At 41.6% G+C, this 17,370-nt stretch overlaps 1 protein-coding gene across 2 annotated transcripts in view; it reads left to right on the plus strand.

Annotated features, from left to right (window-relative positions):
* Positions 1-15,005: 15,005 nt before the first annotated feature.
* Positions 15,006-17,370, plus strand: part of ecd (ecdysoneless cell cycle regulator) — a 152,480-nt gene continuing 150,115 nt past the window's right edge. For both annotated transcript variants that reach the window (XM_090377004.1, XM_090377005.1), the window contains exon 1: positions 15,006-15,222. In XM_090377004.1, the coding sequence (XP_090233130.1) occupies positions 15,018-15,222 (205 nt within the window). In that variant the 5' untranslated portion in view covers positions 15,006-15,017. The remainder of the gene's footprint in view (positions 15,223-17,370) is intronic.

Genomic DNA, 17,370 nt, shown 5'->3' on the forward strand with positions numbered 1-17,370 from the left:
GAAAAAAAAAGTCTTAAATAGGAATGTAGGAAATGAAGCTTTAACGACATGTTGCATCCCAACGCGAAATTTGTGCCGACCTAAAAGTGTCAGTAAAGCTAATACTTTTAGGTCGGCATAGATGTTCCATTTGTATTCTTGATAGCATATATTTTTCAAAAGAAATTGTAGGTTCTCGTACGTTTCTTCATATGAACTGCATGGGCCAATTGTTTTGATGGATACGATCGTGAACCATTACGGAGTAAACCTGCTTTCAAACTGACCTTGGATGAATCAATGAAAAGCCTCCACTGCGCGGGGACGTGCTCCAGATGTAACTCCTGCATTAATTCCTGGCTGGACATTGTTAGAATAAAACCAAAACACCATCCATGGAGTAATAGGTCGTTATGTTGGATTGCCTCTTCTTATAAAAAAAAATGGCGTGTGCACGAAATGTGTTTTATTTTATGTGAAAACATTTTTAGGAAACGTACACTTGAGATTGTATTTTTAAACACTTTTCATTAATCGATAGTAGATGACGAAAGAAAACAAAAACCGTTTAAAATCGAACGGCTAGAACCGAAGTTATGAACGATGTAATGTTTTATGCTCACGCTCGCTACACTACTCTACTGAATCAACGTTAGTGACTGAGTTAGGATTCACCTAGGAAGTGAAGTCATTTGGGGCTCGCATTTTCGTTACCAATCTGTTTTACTCCAGTCCGAAAAATTTTGTGGTTGAGTATTCCGTTGATATAACGGAATATGAAGAATATTTCGTTGCTAAAGCCATGATCCTAGTAACTGAAATTTGATTTTGGAGAGGTCCAAATCTCTGTCAACCCGTTCATTTCTTTCTGAGTGATTAAATGTGGCTTTGCAGTATCAAGGGTTAAAAAGTTGGGATCTGTACCCCTTCTGCATCTTCCGGTGACTCCTTTTCCGATCGTGAATCAGAGTCAAGTCCAGTTTCTGGTGGCTCGACGTCTCTGTAGCCAGGTGGGCAGGAGCAGCAGTGCGTAGCACACGCTTCTTGATTAGACTGAGGTTCGAGCCCGTGACCACCAAATACGGAGGATGCGGAAAGGTCAGGGAATGACAAATGACCACCAAGGAGCAATATGGCCTTAGTTGCTAATGCTCCTAAAAACCAAATAACAACAACATTCTGGTGGCTTTGGCACTGGCTTTGTATCATCGTGAGAAACTGGCCTTAGAGCAGAAGGTATTCCATTTAAATTCTCCAATAAGACACCACTACCTAGGCCGAAGCCTATCCGTGGATATTGCCTTAGTGGGAATTATTTACTCGTTGTTTAGAATTCTAATTTTTATTATTAATAAATTTAACTCAACGGCCTCTTAGCCTCCCATGAGAAAGATACGACCGTGACAATATGTCCATCTGTCTTAATCATGGGAGTTTCCATCCCTGCTGCTTGGAGGCGATGCTCTACTATCTATCCATCGCATCCTTAATAGTCGTACCAGAATCATTATCTATCGTACTCATCACCTCCGATAAATTCCTTTTGTTAATAAGAACTTTAAAAATCGAATTAACTTAAATGAATTTCTAAATACACAAGGGAATCTATCCTTAAGTGTGTTAAAAAACAACCCCCCCCCCAAGTTTAACAGGCGGTGGTCCCGAGAGCCAATCCAATAACTAGGATTAACTGGCGAGGGCACGGAAATGCTCTAATACAACTCAGGAGAGGAAATTTACCCCCTCCCGAGCTTTTGAAAATTTCAAAAATTGAACAAAATTTACAAGATCCTCTTCCCCTCTACACTTTGCTCAGTTCTACCATGATAGCGGTCCCCCCACCTGCCCGCCCCGGACTGCTTGGAGGTATGAGCAACGAACACAGCTTTTCAAGCTTCAAGCAAGGGAGAGTCTGCAACTCCACAGAAAAGGCACTTACTAATCAGCAAGTAACTATCCAATTGCCAGTATCGCCCCCGGGGCAGAGCAGAAGGTATGTTGAGATACTTTACGTTATGCTGTGATTTCTCAGAAAAACCAGAAATATTAGTTATGCAAAAGTAACAATCTCTTTTGTGGTCTCGCGGTTTCCGACATATCAACGGAACAGCAAAAGACATCGATTTTTGACTACTTCTAAGCCAGCCTGTTAATGTCCTTGAAACGAGCTACAGGAAATCTTTGAAGCCTCCTTGATCTCCGACCATATATATCCAAATAGTGTTTGGATATATGGTCGGAGGCTTTTCGCACAAGTTGTGACAGTGACTTCCACTGCGATTTTAATACCACTTCTCCGCAAATGCAGCAAAAGCAATCCGACTTATTTTTGAAGTACATGAAATATGTTGCAAGAACGCAACATATTTCATGTACGGTTGAGGGACGCGCACATAAGAACACAAGTAAGAAATTATAGATTATTCTTTTTAATTTGAACACAGTTCAGATTTACACTTATGCCCACAACGCTTGTTTGCGAACACTAATTTACTAAAACACTTGTTCACCACTCGCTCTCTGAAACAAATACACTTTTTGAAATACGAAAATCTTTGCTTAGTGTGGAACTCACTGCAATATATACCGGTAGAGAAGTTTCTAGAAGGCTCACAATGTTTCCAGAGAACTCCGTCGAAAGTACACTTTTAAATCTCTGTCCTTTACGGTTATTGGTAAGTGTAGTCTCGTGTACCGTTGTTCATGTCCATTTAGCCGTTGGCCCCACACTTGGCCCCGTGGAGGCAGACCAGGTACACCAGTATTTTATGTAAGTACTCTGGCAGGTCCTGCCACCTAGTTTCCTGATATTTCAGTGGGCTAGGAACTGGAAAAAACAAAACAAAACGCGGTACGATTGAGCGCTGAAAGGGTTCGAGGCCGAGAGGAATACTTGTACAATGGAATTTGAAAGTTTTAAATTTAGAGTGTGGGGCTTACGCTGTGAAAGTGAACAGAGTAGAGGAGAGACTGAAGGCTGGGGGGAAGAAACAGGAAGTAAAGGGTCGATAGAGGTGGTCAGTGGGGCAGGCCCATATCCCACCAGGAGGAGAGGAGATTGATTACACTCTTTCCTCCCATCCGGGACGTGTAAAGAAAGTACTGTGCAAGACACCACAGTTATAGGATCGCCTCTGGCGTTGCCACCAGCTCTATGGCGAGGTCAAGTCCGGTAGAATCATGTCCGTGGTAGTTCTAGAGAGACTTCAACTGCTAAGGCTGTGAGTCACTCCTGGGACAAGTCCCGTCCTTGCAGTTCAGGCTGTTGAGATTGCGGCTAGCTGTCATCAAGTTATAATCTTCTTATGTTTCAGGGAGGAGAAGCCTGGTTGGGACATGTTTTTGTCTTTGGTTTGTCATAGTAGGATGGCAATTTGCGCCCTTCTTCTCGTAAAGAGATTCTGTGCGAATCGCGACAAAGCTTTATAATGTTCTTCCGTTTCAAGGAGAAAAAATTCTTGTCCTCTAGGAAGATATCTCACGTTTGTAATCAGAATACATCTTAGATCCTCATAGATGGGACAGTCAAACATAAGATGGTTCCAGTCTTCTATCTCTCCTCAAGTGCAATGTGGGTTTTGTGTGAGTCTGAAGCTGGCGAGCTTTGCGTTGAAGTGTAGTTTTATTAAGTATATTGTATGGAGTCCTGGGAAGAACCATGATGGTGATTTCGGGAACACTCTATTTGTCTGTGGAAAAAAACTTGCGGGTGATCTCTCCTTTGATAGTACCAGTCCATCTGTTTTGCCACTCCTGCAGAAGGTGGTTCTGAAGGCATACTTTTTTATCCTTTCTATTATTAGTGGGATCAGTTGTAAAATTCAGAAAGGTAACTGAGAATCCTTTGGAAAGGTAATAGAGCATTCCAGTTCTGACGATTTCTAGGTCTAGTGGGAGGAACTTTTAGTGTGTAAAGTGCAGGAACTGTCAATGTATAGTATGTTGATGTCATACGGCACCAGGGGTTCCCCCATCTCCGCATTGCTTTCATTGTGGATGTACCAGTTTGCTGGGAAGGCCAGAGAGATTTAAAAGTGTCTGGATCTTGAGTTTCTGTAGTGTTGTGTACCGTTGTTCTTCTGGCCGTTCAACCGCTGGATCCCTACTGAGGCCCAAAGTTACCCCACTTTCGTCCCGTGGATGCAATCAGACCAGGAACCCAGTAGACTTCGATTTACTCTAGCAGGTCCTTCCGCTTACTTTCCTTAGATTTTGGCGGCTAGGACGTAAAAAAAAAAAAAAAATGTTGGGTGGGGAGATTACGCTGGAATTGGATAGGGCTGAGATTTTGGGCGAAAGGTGTGATTTGGGGTTGATTAAATTTTGAGGTGTAGGGAATACGCTTGTGTATAGATAGTGGGGGAGACTGAAGGTTGGGGGAAAGGCAGAAGCATGTTGGAACTGTTTTGTAAGCTGCATAAAAATTTGAAGACTGAGCGACTTTTTGCTATTCTCTGTGGGTAGCACATTTGGTAGAATCGCCGTCCTTCCCACATCGGCTGAAAATGACCTGAGTTCGAGTCCTGTCGATGACCGGTGGAATTGTTTGGGCCTTTTTCACAACGTGGCTGAATTGGTAGATCTCAGGCGAGTGTAGCATGGCTTCTCTACCGGAAACTCGGGTTTTTTGTCCAGCAAACAAAAATTTTTACCGCAGAACACTCGCAATTTACAGACAGCATTGCACGGAGCAATATGGCCTTAGTCGTTGATGCTCCTAAAACCCGACTGCAACAACAACGTCGTATTCTGTTCCAGAAAATCCGCAAACATTGCATAGGTGGCGCATTTTTCAGGCCGTGATTCTTAGGAGAATCGTCTCTTTCGGTTCTGCCCCCAGCCACAGAAGTCCTACCTTGTGCCCCATGCTCTTTGCTGCTCTAGTCGGGTGCTTGGTTTCCGTTTAAATACAATTTAATTGAGTAACAATGAAAATTATTCAATTTAATTGATTAATTTTATCAGTTTTGTAAATTAATCAATTAAATTGATTAATTTATATTACTACACTAAGCTAATAGATTCCTAAATGCAATGTACGTATTACGCGTTCAAGTTATAGGTTATGTACGCAGAGTTTTATATTAGTTATATACTTACTAAAAGTAAAACTTCTTAGATAAAAACAACAATAACAAAAAAAAAAAAAAAAAAAATGCTAAACTAAGTGATTAGAACCTTCTAGCTACTTATTTATCGCAATTAAAACCCTACAATTTCACTGCTACAATATTCTCGCCAAAACTGATAGAAAAGCTCTACGAATAATAAGTCGTAACTTCCAAAATCTTTAGCTAAATTTACAAATAAGCTAACAAAAGTGACTAAGACCATTAAACTATTTGCCAAACACAATTTGATACTTAATTAATCAAAAAGACCGTAAACACTTCCACAAAACTTATCTGTTCCCACAAGCTCAAAATTCTTCGTCTGCTAGCGACTTAAGAAGGAACTTCTAGCTGGACGACAAACCATCTGGAATGCTGTTTGTTGTCCAGAGAAAATAGTTCGTTGTTTCTTTTATTATGAGCATGCTAATATGCGGCGTAACCAAGATATTATTTTCAAGGTCTCTATGGGTTTTGACAATTGGTATAGCTGTATTATACAGGGTGTTTCAGTTAAACGTTTCAGAACTTCTAAGAGGGGTAGGGTACATCCTGACAACTCGAAATCATATAGCAATGTGGGGTCGGAAATGCTTTCCTGAAGCGGTGTTGTACACAGAAGCACCATAAAGAAAAGAGACCGTAAGTGAGAAATCGTTTTAATAATACATGAAAAGGAGCAAAAGGTACATGGATTAAAGTAAGTGTTCGAAGTTTCTTCCACGGGCTACAATGCACGCCTCACATCTCCGACGCATGGACATCCGAACATTCTGGAATACTCCAGGCGAATTTCGAATTTCTTCGGCAGCTACTGCGATTCTTGCAACCAGCTCCTCAGCATTGTCAACAGGGGTGTCATAAACTAGCGATTTCATATGACCCCAGAAATAAAAATCAAGACATGACAGGTCGGGTGACCGAGCAGGCCAACGCACGGGACCACCACGTCTGATCCACTGTTGACCAAATGTGACATCCAGGTAGTTACGAACATCTCCGCTATAATGGGCAGGGGCTCCATCGTGTTGGAACTACATTGACTGTTGCGTCGATGCCGAAATCTGTTCATCTCTCAAAAGTTGTTCCAATACACTTGCTGCAGAAAGATCAAGTAGATAGGTCCGGTTAGACGACACGGTAACAGGTAAGGTCCGATGAGGTGATCTCCCATAATACCGGCCCATTCATTGACCGAAAATCGAATCTGTGCTGCACGACGTCGCACGACGACTTCTGTGTACAATACCGCTTCAGGAAAGCATTTCCGACCCCACATTGCTATATGATTTCGAGTTGTCAGGATGTACCCTACCCCTCTTAGAAGTTCTGAAACACCCTGTATAGTAAATAACGTGACTCATCCGACCAGCATATCTTCTAACATCCAACTTGCATGCTCTTTGCATCCAGGTGAATCTTTTACGCCGATGAACCTTGGTTAGGAGAGGATGCTGTAGAGGTCGTTTGCTGGTATAGTGTGGGGGATGGTTTGGTAGAGGATAGTTATTCTGGGGGGATAATAGTTTTTCTTTTTTTTTTATTATTTATTATTTATTTCTTATTTTCTTTAATAATAAATCACGTTAACCTTCCAGACCCACCTCTTTTAACTTTGTATTTCTCACTTAAATTTCCCCCTTAATTTACCACCCTCCACGTTAACACCTGACTTGTATACTGCACAGAAGATCACAGATTCTGGGGGAATAATAGTTCGTGTATGTCTCCTCTGGACTGGCTGAGTATTCAGAATGACTCAATACTACACATGATAAACATATACAAATTTGTTTATTTCACAGTATATACATTAAAGAATTGCATCATACAACATCAATTGGTATAATGTTAATAACTGGCATTATATGTGTGTTAAGATGTAAAATTAATAGCAAATGATATAATATGTCTCTTCGTGTCTTTCTGCTTTTTCTCCTTCTGGTTTAGGTTACATCTCATAACATTATTTTTTACTTTCTAACAGTTAAACTTCCCAACTGGAATTACCGCAGTGGGCTTAACACCTCTATGGATATTGTCCTAGATTTATAAATCCCCGCTATAATCTTTCATTAATTTATCCCTTCCAAAATAATTCAATCTTAATATCTTGTAACGTTTCAAGTACATAGAACACCTTTACTTCTTAACTTAGAACATACCAGTCTCAAGTACATGTATCAAACTCTTTTTTGCTTTAACTCATCCTTGAGATGAAGTACATACATCTATGAACCCTTTTCTTCCTTTTACACTAATCAATACCAAATCTACTATCAACTAAATAAACATTTTTTTAAAGTCCTTCTCTTCAAATCTACTATCAACTAAATAACCATTTTTCTAAAGTCCTTCTCTTCAAATCTAGCTTAAAATTATTATCTCGTACTTACATATTAACTTAGGGAATCACTCTTTACACTACCTTTTCTCAGTTTAGGGGCGACTCATCATCAACAGCATAGGGCATCATCAGGCTCCAATTGGAATTTTTCATCGGCAAAGGAACTGCTGCTTCTACAGGGATTCTCCTACGTTCAGGAACTCGCTCTTCTTTACATACGGCTATTAAATAAGTTGCTCCGGCCTGCTTTTTGGGCGTCTGATCAGTTCGACGAAACTGGGAAGCATAATAGAATTATCAGGACTCTTCTTACTACTTTATTAAGAAGCCTGGCTATGTAGCTCTTCCTTATCTTGCTATACCGAGGCTTTTTCGATCCCCCCTTTTTTTTTTCAGCTCCAGCATAGGTGTTTCCATCTTACAACGGTTATCTCCTTCCTATTCCAACAACTCTTAAACAGCAACTCATTACTCTGTCCGCTACCTTCTGGCGATTCTCCCGGCACTTCTCGGGATTTCTTTCCAGCCGCACATCACTCAGGCATCTCCACGGGAACTCTCAAAAACTTCCAAACTGCCAAAACTCACAACTCTCCCACAAAAACCTTCTCATTCCTTTCTTGCATCTGCCTTTTGTTTCAGCCGCTCATTCTATTTTGATCCAATCGTCGTTCGTTCTCCATCATCTCATTATTCTCATTCGCTCTCTCCCACTTCTTCCGTTTTTCTTGGCCCTTCCCTCTCCTGGGGTAACTTCCTGTTTACAAAATTTCCAGCAACTTCGATGAACTACAGGGCGTCTAGAAATTTCTAGATATTTCCTTGTGATCATTCCCGATTCACTTACCGCCATTAGTCCACTCTTTTTTTTTTCTACCGCTCCTTGAAATTAATAAGTACTCAAGGAGTCGGTCTGTTTCATCTATGGGCTAGCTATTTCTACATAGTGTATATCGCATCCAGGGTTTTCTTCACCCTCTTAGTTCTTAAAATCTTTCTCTCCACAAGGGGGAGTCGGTTCCCTTGTTCTTTCCTTCCAAAGAGCTGCTCACTTTCTGTTTATGCGACCATGAACTGGCCTTGCGGTGCTCCCTTTGTACTAGTGTTCCAGTGCTCCTATTGTCTTGTGTACCGTCCTGCTACCCCCCGTTGTTACGTTAATCCTCCCCTACTTGACTGTATGGTACAGAGCGATCGCAATCTAAGCTGAAATCATCCTATGTAAATAATATTATTTAATATATACATATTTTTTTTCTTGTTATGTTATAATATTTATAACATAACACTCGCTAGGATAAGTGTAAGAATTTTGTTCTTACAATAGCCTACATGTGCGAGCGTGTGACGCATGGTCACGCTAGATATTGTTCTGGGTTAGCCCATGTTGTATTCGGTAGTCAATTTTTTAACAGTGCTGCGCCTGTTCGCCTGTACGAGTTGTTGGACCTGGCGCTCACCTCTAACATCAACCTTTCGCTGACCTTTGCAATTTGCCGTCAGGTCGGTGTTTGACCATTTTGACGCCAGTCCTGGTACACTTTAACTACGGCGGCTCTCGAATACCCCACCAGTTCAGCCGTTTGGGAAATCGAGGCACCCACAATCTGTCCTTTATCAAAGTCCTATAAATCCTTCCTTTTACCCATCACGTTCGGAATTTTACTACCTACTGAACCACTAACATCTTATCTATGCTACGTAGGTCGACTAACTGCGCACTCTCGTATCTCACATGGTCAACGGGTCGCATTCAGTTTTCATAGGGAGGTCATAATTTAGTGATCACTCAGTGTATTTTCCAGGGAGGACATGCTATGCAGCATAGATCTGCATGGGGGTTCATTGGTCTGACATGTATTTCGATCTGACGGTCTGGCGATGATATCCCAGATATCCGACGAGTTCAGTTTTCGGGACACAAGCTGAGAGAAGACAATAACGTTCATAGAGATGATCTGATACATCCAATAAATCACATTTCGATTGGACAGCAGGGCAGATTTTGAGATTGTAGGTTAGACCGGCGATCTTATTCATCCATTTTTAAATTCAGGATTCCAGTGATAAGAATCTGGTGTGGTAAGATAGGGTTGGAGAGAACCGTACAGTTGAGGTGCATAAAGGAATTGGGATTATATAGCGAAGAAAATACACTGAAAGGATAGAATTCATGGGATACCTGGTTTCTCGGCAACGCGACGCTGTCACCCCTTTCGCTAGTGGACGAATCCACCCCTTGGCAGGTTTATAGATACACTGCATCACTCCATTCATGTAGATGGTAATTCGATGTCAGTATGGATAAACGTCGTGAGTTAACCGACTTTGAAAGAGGGATGATAATAGGTGCCCGATGCATGGGTCACTATCGTGGAGTGGTACAGAAATTGCGCTATCACCGTTCGACAGTATCATGAGTGTATCGGGAATATGCCATTTTCAGAATAACGTCTCATCGTGGACAGTGTTTTTTTTTAGGAGCATTAGCAACTAAGGCCATATTGCCCCGGGATATATGGTGGTCATTCCCTGACCTTTCCGTATCCTCCGTATTTGGTGGTGACGGGCTCGAACCCCGGTCTAATCAGGAAGCGTGTGCTACGCACTGCTGCTCCTTCCCACCTGGCTACGGAGGCGCCCTGTGGACAGTGTTGTGGGTAGAGAAAGGTGGGTGCGAACATGGCCGTCGACATCTGTCTCGCATTGTTTCAGCCAACCAGAGAGCGACAGTGGCACAAATCACAGCCGACTTCAACGAGGGAGGTGCCAGAAACGTCTCCACCAAGACTATCAGGCGATCATTAGCTGCAATAGGTTATGGGAGCTGCTGATCCACTGAGTCCCATTGCTAACACCATGACACAGGACTCTACGTCTCAACTAGGTGAAAGAACATCGGTACTGGGTCTCCTGGTCTGATTAGTCCTGTTTCAAGTTATTAAAGTGAACAGGAGGGTGCGTATCTGGTGGAAACTGCACAAAGCTATGCACCTGTCATGTAAACAAGGAACTGTTCAGGCAGGTGTACTGTCTGGAATAATCTGAGGCATGTTCAATTGGCACACGTCGGGACCTCTGGTACGTCTAGACTCTCAATGGTCCAGGTTATGTGTCCATCCTTGCAGACCATCTGCACCCCTTCATGGTCATCCTGCACCCACAGGGCAATGTACTCCTGAAGCAGAACAATGCGCCTTTCCACAGAAGACAACGTCTTCTGTGGAAAGGCACATTAAATCCAGTATTCCAGGGATAAGAATCTGGGAGCTGCCGATCCACCTGAGTCCCATTGCTAACACCATGACACAGGACTAGAACATGATTCGAAGAGCATGTTCTAGAGGTTCCGCAGATTTTACCAGCATGGAATGACCTTCCCCGTTCATCGGACATGAATCCTGTGAAGCATCTTTAGGATGCTGTGGAAAGGTCCGTTCGAGCTTGAGATCCTCCATCCAGGAATATGATGGAATTATGGACAGCGGTGCATGGATGGAAATACCTGTAGATCTCTTTTGTGAACTAGTGGACTCAATGCCTCGCCGTGGGACTGCACTTATCCTGGCGAAAGGTGGGTCTACCCGTTACTAGGTAGGTAGGTATCCGATGATTTCTGTCCATTCAGTGTAGTTGATGATAAGATACAGATTATGAAAGTTGGAGATTTCCAGTTTCACTACTCATATAGCTGCATATGTTCATTTTTCTAGTGGCATTAAAATGAGGCAAGAACATAAGGTCTTTGTCCCAGATGATGCCCAAATCCTTTTAGTCGGGTGAATTTTTTAACTAGGGAGTTCTCTATTATGATGTTAACATCATTGAAATCTCTCTTCTTGGTGGTAGGAAGTTGTGCGGTTTATATGATTGAGCGAATTTTAGTATATCAGCTATTGCGTTCTTAAGCGAGTAATTAAAGTTTTCGTTGTGTATGACTTTATTCGAATTGATTCTTAAGCGTATCTTTCTCATAAGACTAAGAGAGAGAGACTTTCGGGAAGGATAAGTTGTTAGATTTAATGGCGCACCAGCTGACAGCTATGCGCACCTGCGGATTGATAATAACCTCTCTGTATACTGACACAACTAATAGCTTGATCACCTGGTGGCACAACTCCCGCGTCGCTGTGGTTGCACCTGGATGATATATTTTCTTTTAGGATGATGAAGAGTATATATATATTTTTTATCTATACAGGGTGATTCATTACCAGTGCGACAAACTTGCAGGAGGTGTAGGGGGCACAAAGACGAATCGGAATCACATAGCATTGCAGGGTCCGAAATGCCTTCGTCATGCTGTAGAGGACGTTGAACGGGAGGTCGCGTGAACAGCGATCCCGCTGGAAGTCAGCATTTGCGAACCGGTTCCCGAGGCATAGTGTTTTGTGGAAGGCGCCACTGGTGGTTTCCCACATCTGCACCATGGTACTTTGTGAAGAGTTTTACAGAATCTCTGTAAAAGCCAGAAAAAGTGTGGTGTCTGGTTTGTGACAGAGCAGTGCTATGTTCTGTTGTTCTGTCTCTGGCTGCTTAGCCACAGGGCCCCTAAGGGAACTCCACGTTGCCCGCCACCACCACTGGGAGGTGAGCCAGGCTGCCCATCATACTCTGGCTGGCCTCCGCCAGGGTTGCCTGAGCTTCCTGACCGAGACCAAAAAAAAAAAGAAATTAATAAAAAAAAAAATAAATAAATTATAATAAAAAAATAAGAATAACTAAATAAAATAAGTAATTAAGGTAACAGATTAAAAAAGAGAGAGAGAGGGGCATAGAAGAAGAGAGGATTAGAGGGTGAATGAATTAGGGTGGGTTGACAGGGAAGAATAAATCCACCCTAGTTTAGGCGAAGTATAGGAAAGGGTGTGGATTTAAAGGTCACAGGGGACAGGCGCCACTGTGTAATTGCCAATGGCATAGTGCCTGTAGATCCCGCATTGTGGTCAGTGCCAGCAATCCCGCACCTAGATCGGTGCCAGCAGTATATCCTACCCATTTCGGGTTTGCAATGACTTTTAAATCCCGCACTCCAATGAGTACAAGCATCCCGCACCTTGGATGGTGCCTGCAATAGATCCTTCTATTAGGGTTTGATGATTATGTCTGCGTTGTTCTGGGGGGATGGAGAATTATCCCATGCCGGTTCGGTTTAGTTCTTGAGCTCTGAGTTCTGCAATCTTAGTTTGCCTAAGTGCAAATGTTTCCTGCGCATAGGTGGTTAATGCCTTATAGGTATCTTCCTCGAGTAGCAGAGTGAATTCTTGATTGCGAGTGGTGAGGAATTTAAGCCTAATGTTGTTGTAGCTGGGGCACTCATACATGAGGTGCCCCCAGGACTCCTCTTTGCCGCAGTGACAACGTGGATCATTCTCCATTCCCATGGCGGTCAGTTTTTGTTGGAAGGATCCATGGCCGGTGATGATAAAGTCACATGGAGGCCAGGCGAAAACCAGGGTGGAGGTTCTGGGTGAGTTGAACATCCTTCCAAAAATGAGGCCTCCAGACCTGTACGCAGTACTCAAGGCTTGGCCTGACCAGTGCCTTATTCAGAGGGATAATCACCGCCTTTTCCCTGCTAGCAAAATTCCTATATATCATTGACAAAACCTCATGACCTGCCCTGGCAGCCTGTCTGCATTGCTCAGAAAACTTCATATCTGCCTGCACAATTACTCCCAGGTCTTTTTCATTTTCTACCAACTTAAGTGTAGTACCACACAGTTGGTACGTTTCTCTGGGGTTACTTCTACCCATATGCAGTACTTTGCATTTGTCAAGGTTAAACTTCAGTTGCCACTTCTTAGCCCATCTGCCCAAATTATCTAGATCCTGGTGCAGTAGCACACTGCCATTACTGTCATTAACAACCCTGCCAACCTTTGTATCATCTGCAAACTTCGACATTAAGCCTGATATACCTTCATCAATATCATTGATAAATATACAAAACAACAGTGGACCCAACACCGAACCCTGTGGGACTCCACTAATAACATTAGTCCACGAAGAGTAGCACCCATTGATTACCACCCTCTGTCTTCCCACTTAACCACCCTTTTATCCATTGTAGCAACTTACCCTTAATACCAATCTGCTCTAATTTGTACAATAGTCTTTCATGCACAACAGTGTCAAAAGCTTTCCTGAAATCCAAATATATGATATCAAAATTATTTGTTGCATCCAGTTCCTTTGTAACCACATCATAATATCCTATCAAATTTTTCAGACAAGACTTTCCTGGCGTCTCCGTAGCCAGGTGGGAAGGAGCAGCAGTGCGCAGCACACGCTTCTTGATTAGATCGGGGTTCGAGCCTGTCACCACCAAATATGGAGGATGCGGAAAGGTCAGAGAATGACCACCGCATATCCCAGAGCAATATGGCCTTAGTTGCTAATGCTCCTAAAAACTAAAAATAACAAAATAACAAGACTTTCCCTTAACAAACCCATGCTGTGTCTGAATTATTGCTGCACCCAGTTATGAAGTTAAATTGCCAAGGTCTAGATGCTCCTGCAATGCATCTTTAACCAGTGACTCCATCATTTTACCCGGAACAGAAGTTAAACTAACTGGTCCGTAATTACTCATGTCACCCTTCGATCCCCCTTTGTGAATTGGGGATACATTTGCACATCTCCAGTCAGTGGGAACCTCCCCTGAGGCCACGGATGCTCTCATAGTTATGGCTAAGGGTTTGCTTAGTTGTTTTACCGCCTCCTTTAATATAACTGGATAGATCCCATCCACCCCAGGTGCTTTTGTTATGTTTAACTTCAACAATTTATCCTCCACTTTGCTCTCAGTTATTACAAAATCATTAAGTATCCTGGTACAATTTGATAACCTTGTGGCATTTTCAAACCTTAATAATTCCTCATGTGTGAATGTAGATGCAAAATACTCATTCAGTTTGTTTGCTATCTGAGCAGGATCATCAACAGTCGAACCATCGATGTCAAGTGGACCAATCAGATTCATCCCCTTCCATTTAGATTTATATAAGTAAAGAAATCCTTGCTGTTTTTCTTGGCATCTTTTGCCAAGGATTTCTCGTAATCTGCCTTCGCCTGCCTAACCTCCTTTGTGACCTCATTACAGACTAGTTTATATCTGCCATAGGCTTCTGAGTCGCTTGATAATTTATATGCATCCCATTATTTTTCTCATGCATTTTTCTTCCCTGTTACGAGTCTCATTAGTTCATTAGATAACCATTTAAGCCTAAACCTTGAACAATATTTCTTAATAGGTATGAAACTTTTAGTAGCTTTCACGATTAATTCCTTGAATGTAACCTTTCCTCTTCTTTTCTCTTCCTTCAAGTAATCTCGGTATTTCACACTGCAGAAACAGAGGCTGATACATAATCAAATACACCTGATTTACAGATACAGTTTTTGATACCGACGCCTTAGCGTCAAATAAGCTAACTTTGAACAACTAACCAGCCTCTTTAAACCTTTTTTTTTTTTTTTTTGTAATAATGATCTTTTGTTCCATTCAGCCTTACGCTTCATCGCCACCTAGCGGATAGCTTATTGTGTTGACAGCAGTTAGAAATTCATGTCTAAGTATGGCTTGTTTCAGACCTGCGGTTTCTGGTGATTGTGTGTATTATATGCTTTTTCCTAAACTTGATGATAAAGAGGCGCCAACCTGTAGCAGAAAGGTATTAGAGGATATCATAGATGAATATACAGCTAAGTTAAGCCCTTATCTTTCTGAATATATCTGGCAGAACGAACCATTCAAACTGAGTGTAGCCGAGAAGCAACCAGGTAATTTTTAAAATTTACACTATTTTTCAGAGGTTGCAGGCCTTATTCGTAAAAATTAACAACTTTAGATGTCAAACACTAAATGCTAAATTAAATGTATTACGTCATGGTGGGATCACCTCTGCGTTCTAAAGGACGCTTGCCCTGCTTACCTGCGTCTGGTTTTCCAAAATATTTTTACTATTGGTGAATTCTTTTTGACTGCTCGAAGTCTTGCCTCCGTTTCAGAACCGATTTTCCGGCCATCATATAAGGTTACTTCTCTGCCACAAGAATATATGGTATGTTAAATTTGTTCATTACGCTTTAATACTAGTGATGCGAGGAAGCAAGGTTATACACATGCCTTCTAATAATTTGACCAGTCCTTTAAATGTATTCATGCTACCTACTTTCACAATACTAAGTAAACGTTTGCCGACAATCAATTACATGCTAGCTGAAAACAAGTTTCTGGACATCTATCGGGCTCCAGGGTGCATAAGTACGCGTGCCTTGAGTGACCTGAGTTCAAGCCCGCAACTGCTGAATATGGTGCTGTTTGTTGTACTCTCTGTCTTGTGAACTCCTCTGAATGTATGGTCATCCCAGAGTATAAACAGAAAATTTATTTATTTTTATCCACAACCATTCTTTTTCCAATTTAAATGTATATACCATCATGTGTTGCTAGAAAACAAATAAAGATGTTTAGTTTATTTAAAGCTTTGAACAGCTGAATCAAGTCTCCCAGAAAAATTCATATTTTTCAGACACTGCAGTTTACTCACAGTTTGAGTTATTCTTTGTAAGAGTAATCTAATCTATTGTGCTCCTGATTAATCTTGTTGCTTTTCTCTACACCCATTTTAGCAGATTACATTTCAAGTATTTTGACCAAGATGAGCTCTGCAGCAATATCTACATTTCAGTTTTTTTTGATTGATATGTACAACAACATGGTTACAATTCAATTATTTTGATCAGGATAATCTGTTGCACAGATTCTCTTGATCAAAATCTGTCAGACATTATACTGGATCATCTAGACTAGACTGCAGTTATAGTTCAGACACAGCATGGGTTTGTTAAGGGGAAGTCTTGTCTGAACAATTTGATGGGATACTGTGACGTGGTCACAAAAGAACTGGATGCAAAAAATAATTGTGATATCATATCCTTGGATTTCAGGAAAGGTTTTGATATGGTTGCACATGGAAGACTACTGTACAAATTGGAGTGGTGTGGCATTAAAGCACAAGTTGCTACAATGGATAAAAGGATGGTTGAGTGGGAGAAGTAATGTACCAACTGTGTGATACTATACTCAGGGTAATAGAGAATGAAAAGGACTTGGGAGTAATTGTGCAGTCAGATACGAAGTTTTCTGAGCAGTATAGATGGGCTGCAACACTAGCTCGTGGTGTCTTGTCAATGATATATAGGAATTTTGCTAGAAAGGATAAGGGAGTGATTGTCCCCTTGTATAGGGCAGTGGTCAAGCCACACATTGAGTACTGCATACAGGTGTGGAAGTCTCATTTTAGGAAGGATGAAGAGCTGCTAGAATGAGTACAGAGAAGGGCAACGAGAGTGGTGAGTGAAACAAAGGGTTGCTGTTACCAAGAAAGGCTTAAGTTCTGAAAATTGCAGCATCTAGAGACTAGGCACCTGCAAGGTGATCTAATTAAGGTATATAAGGCCTTAATTGGTTTGAGCAAGCTCAATGCTGATGGGATTTTTCCTCTTGTTTAGATTACTCACCTGAGGGGACATAAATTCAAATTGAGGAAAGACAATTGTAGAATAGATGTGTGAAAATTTGCCTTTAGTCAGCAGGTGGTTGATAGTTGGAACAAACTTCCATCTGTTATAGTGGAGGTAGAAAAAAGTTCAAGGCAGACCTAGACAGGCATTTGGAATGAAGGGATGGGTGAAATGGGAAGGTTCTTTTTTTTTCTTTTTTTTTTGGCTAATGCTATATAAGCTTGCTTTCTTGCATATAATGGTGAGTAGAGTAATAAGTTTATACAGTTGTTGTAATTAAACTGAATGGCTAAGTTTAAAGAATGCTAGGCTGTGGTTTTATTAAGTGTTTTATTAAGACATACAAAGTAGTGCAATGCATCAGTTCTGTATGTAGTAAATTGCTAAGGTCGGTGAAATGGC

This window comes from Mastigoproctus giganteus, chromosome 7 (genome assembly GCF_048544385.1).
Source record: "Mastigoproctus giganteus isolate SK-2022 chromosome 7, ASM4854438v1, whole genome shotgun sequence".
In the NCBI taxonomy this organism is placed as follows: domain Eukaryota; kingdom Metazoa; phylum Arthropoda; class Arachnida; order Uropygi; family Thelyphonidae; genus Mastigoproctus; species Mastigoproctus giganteus.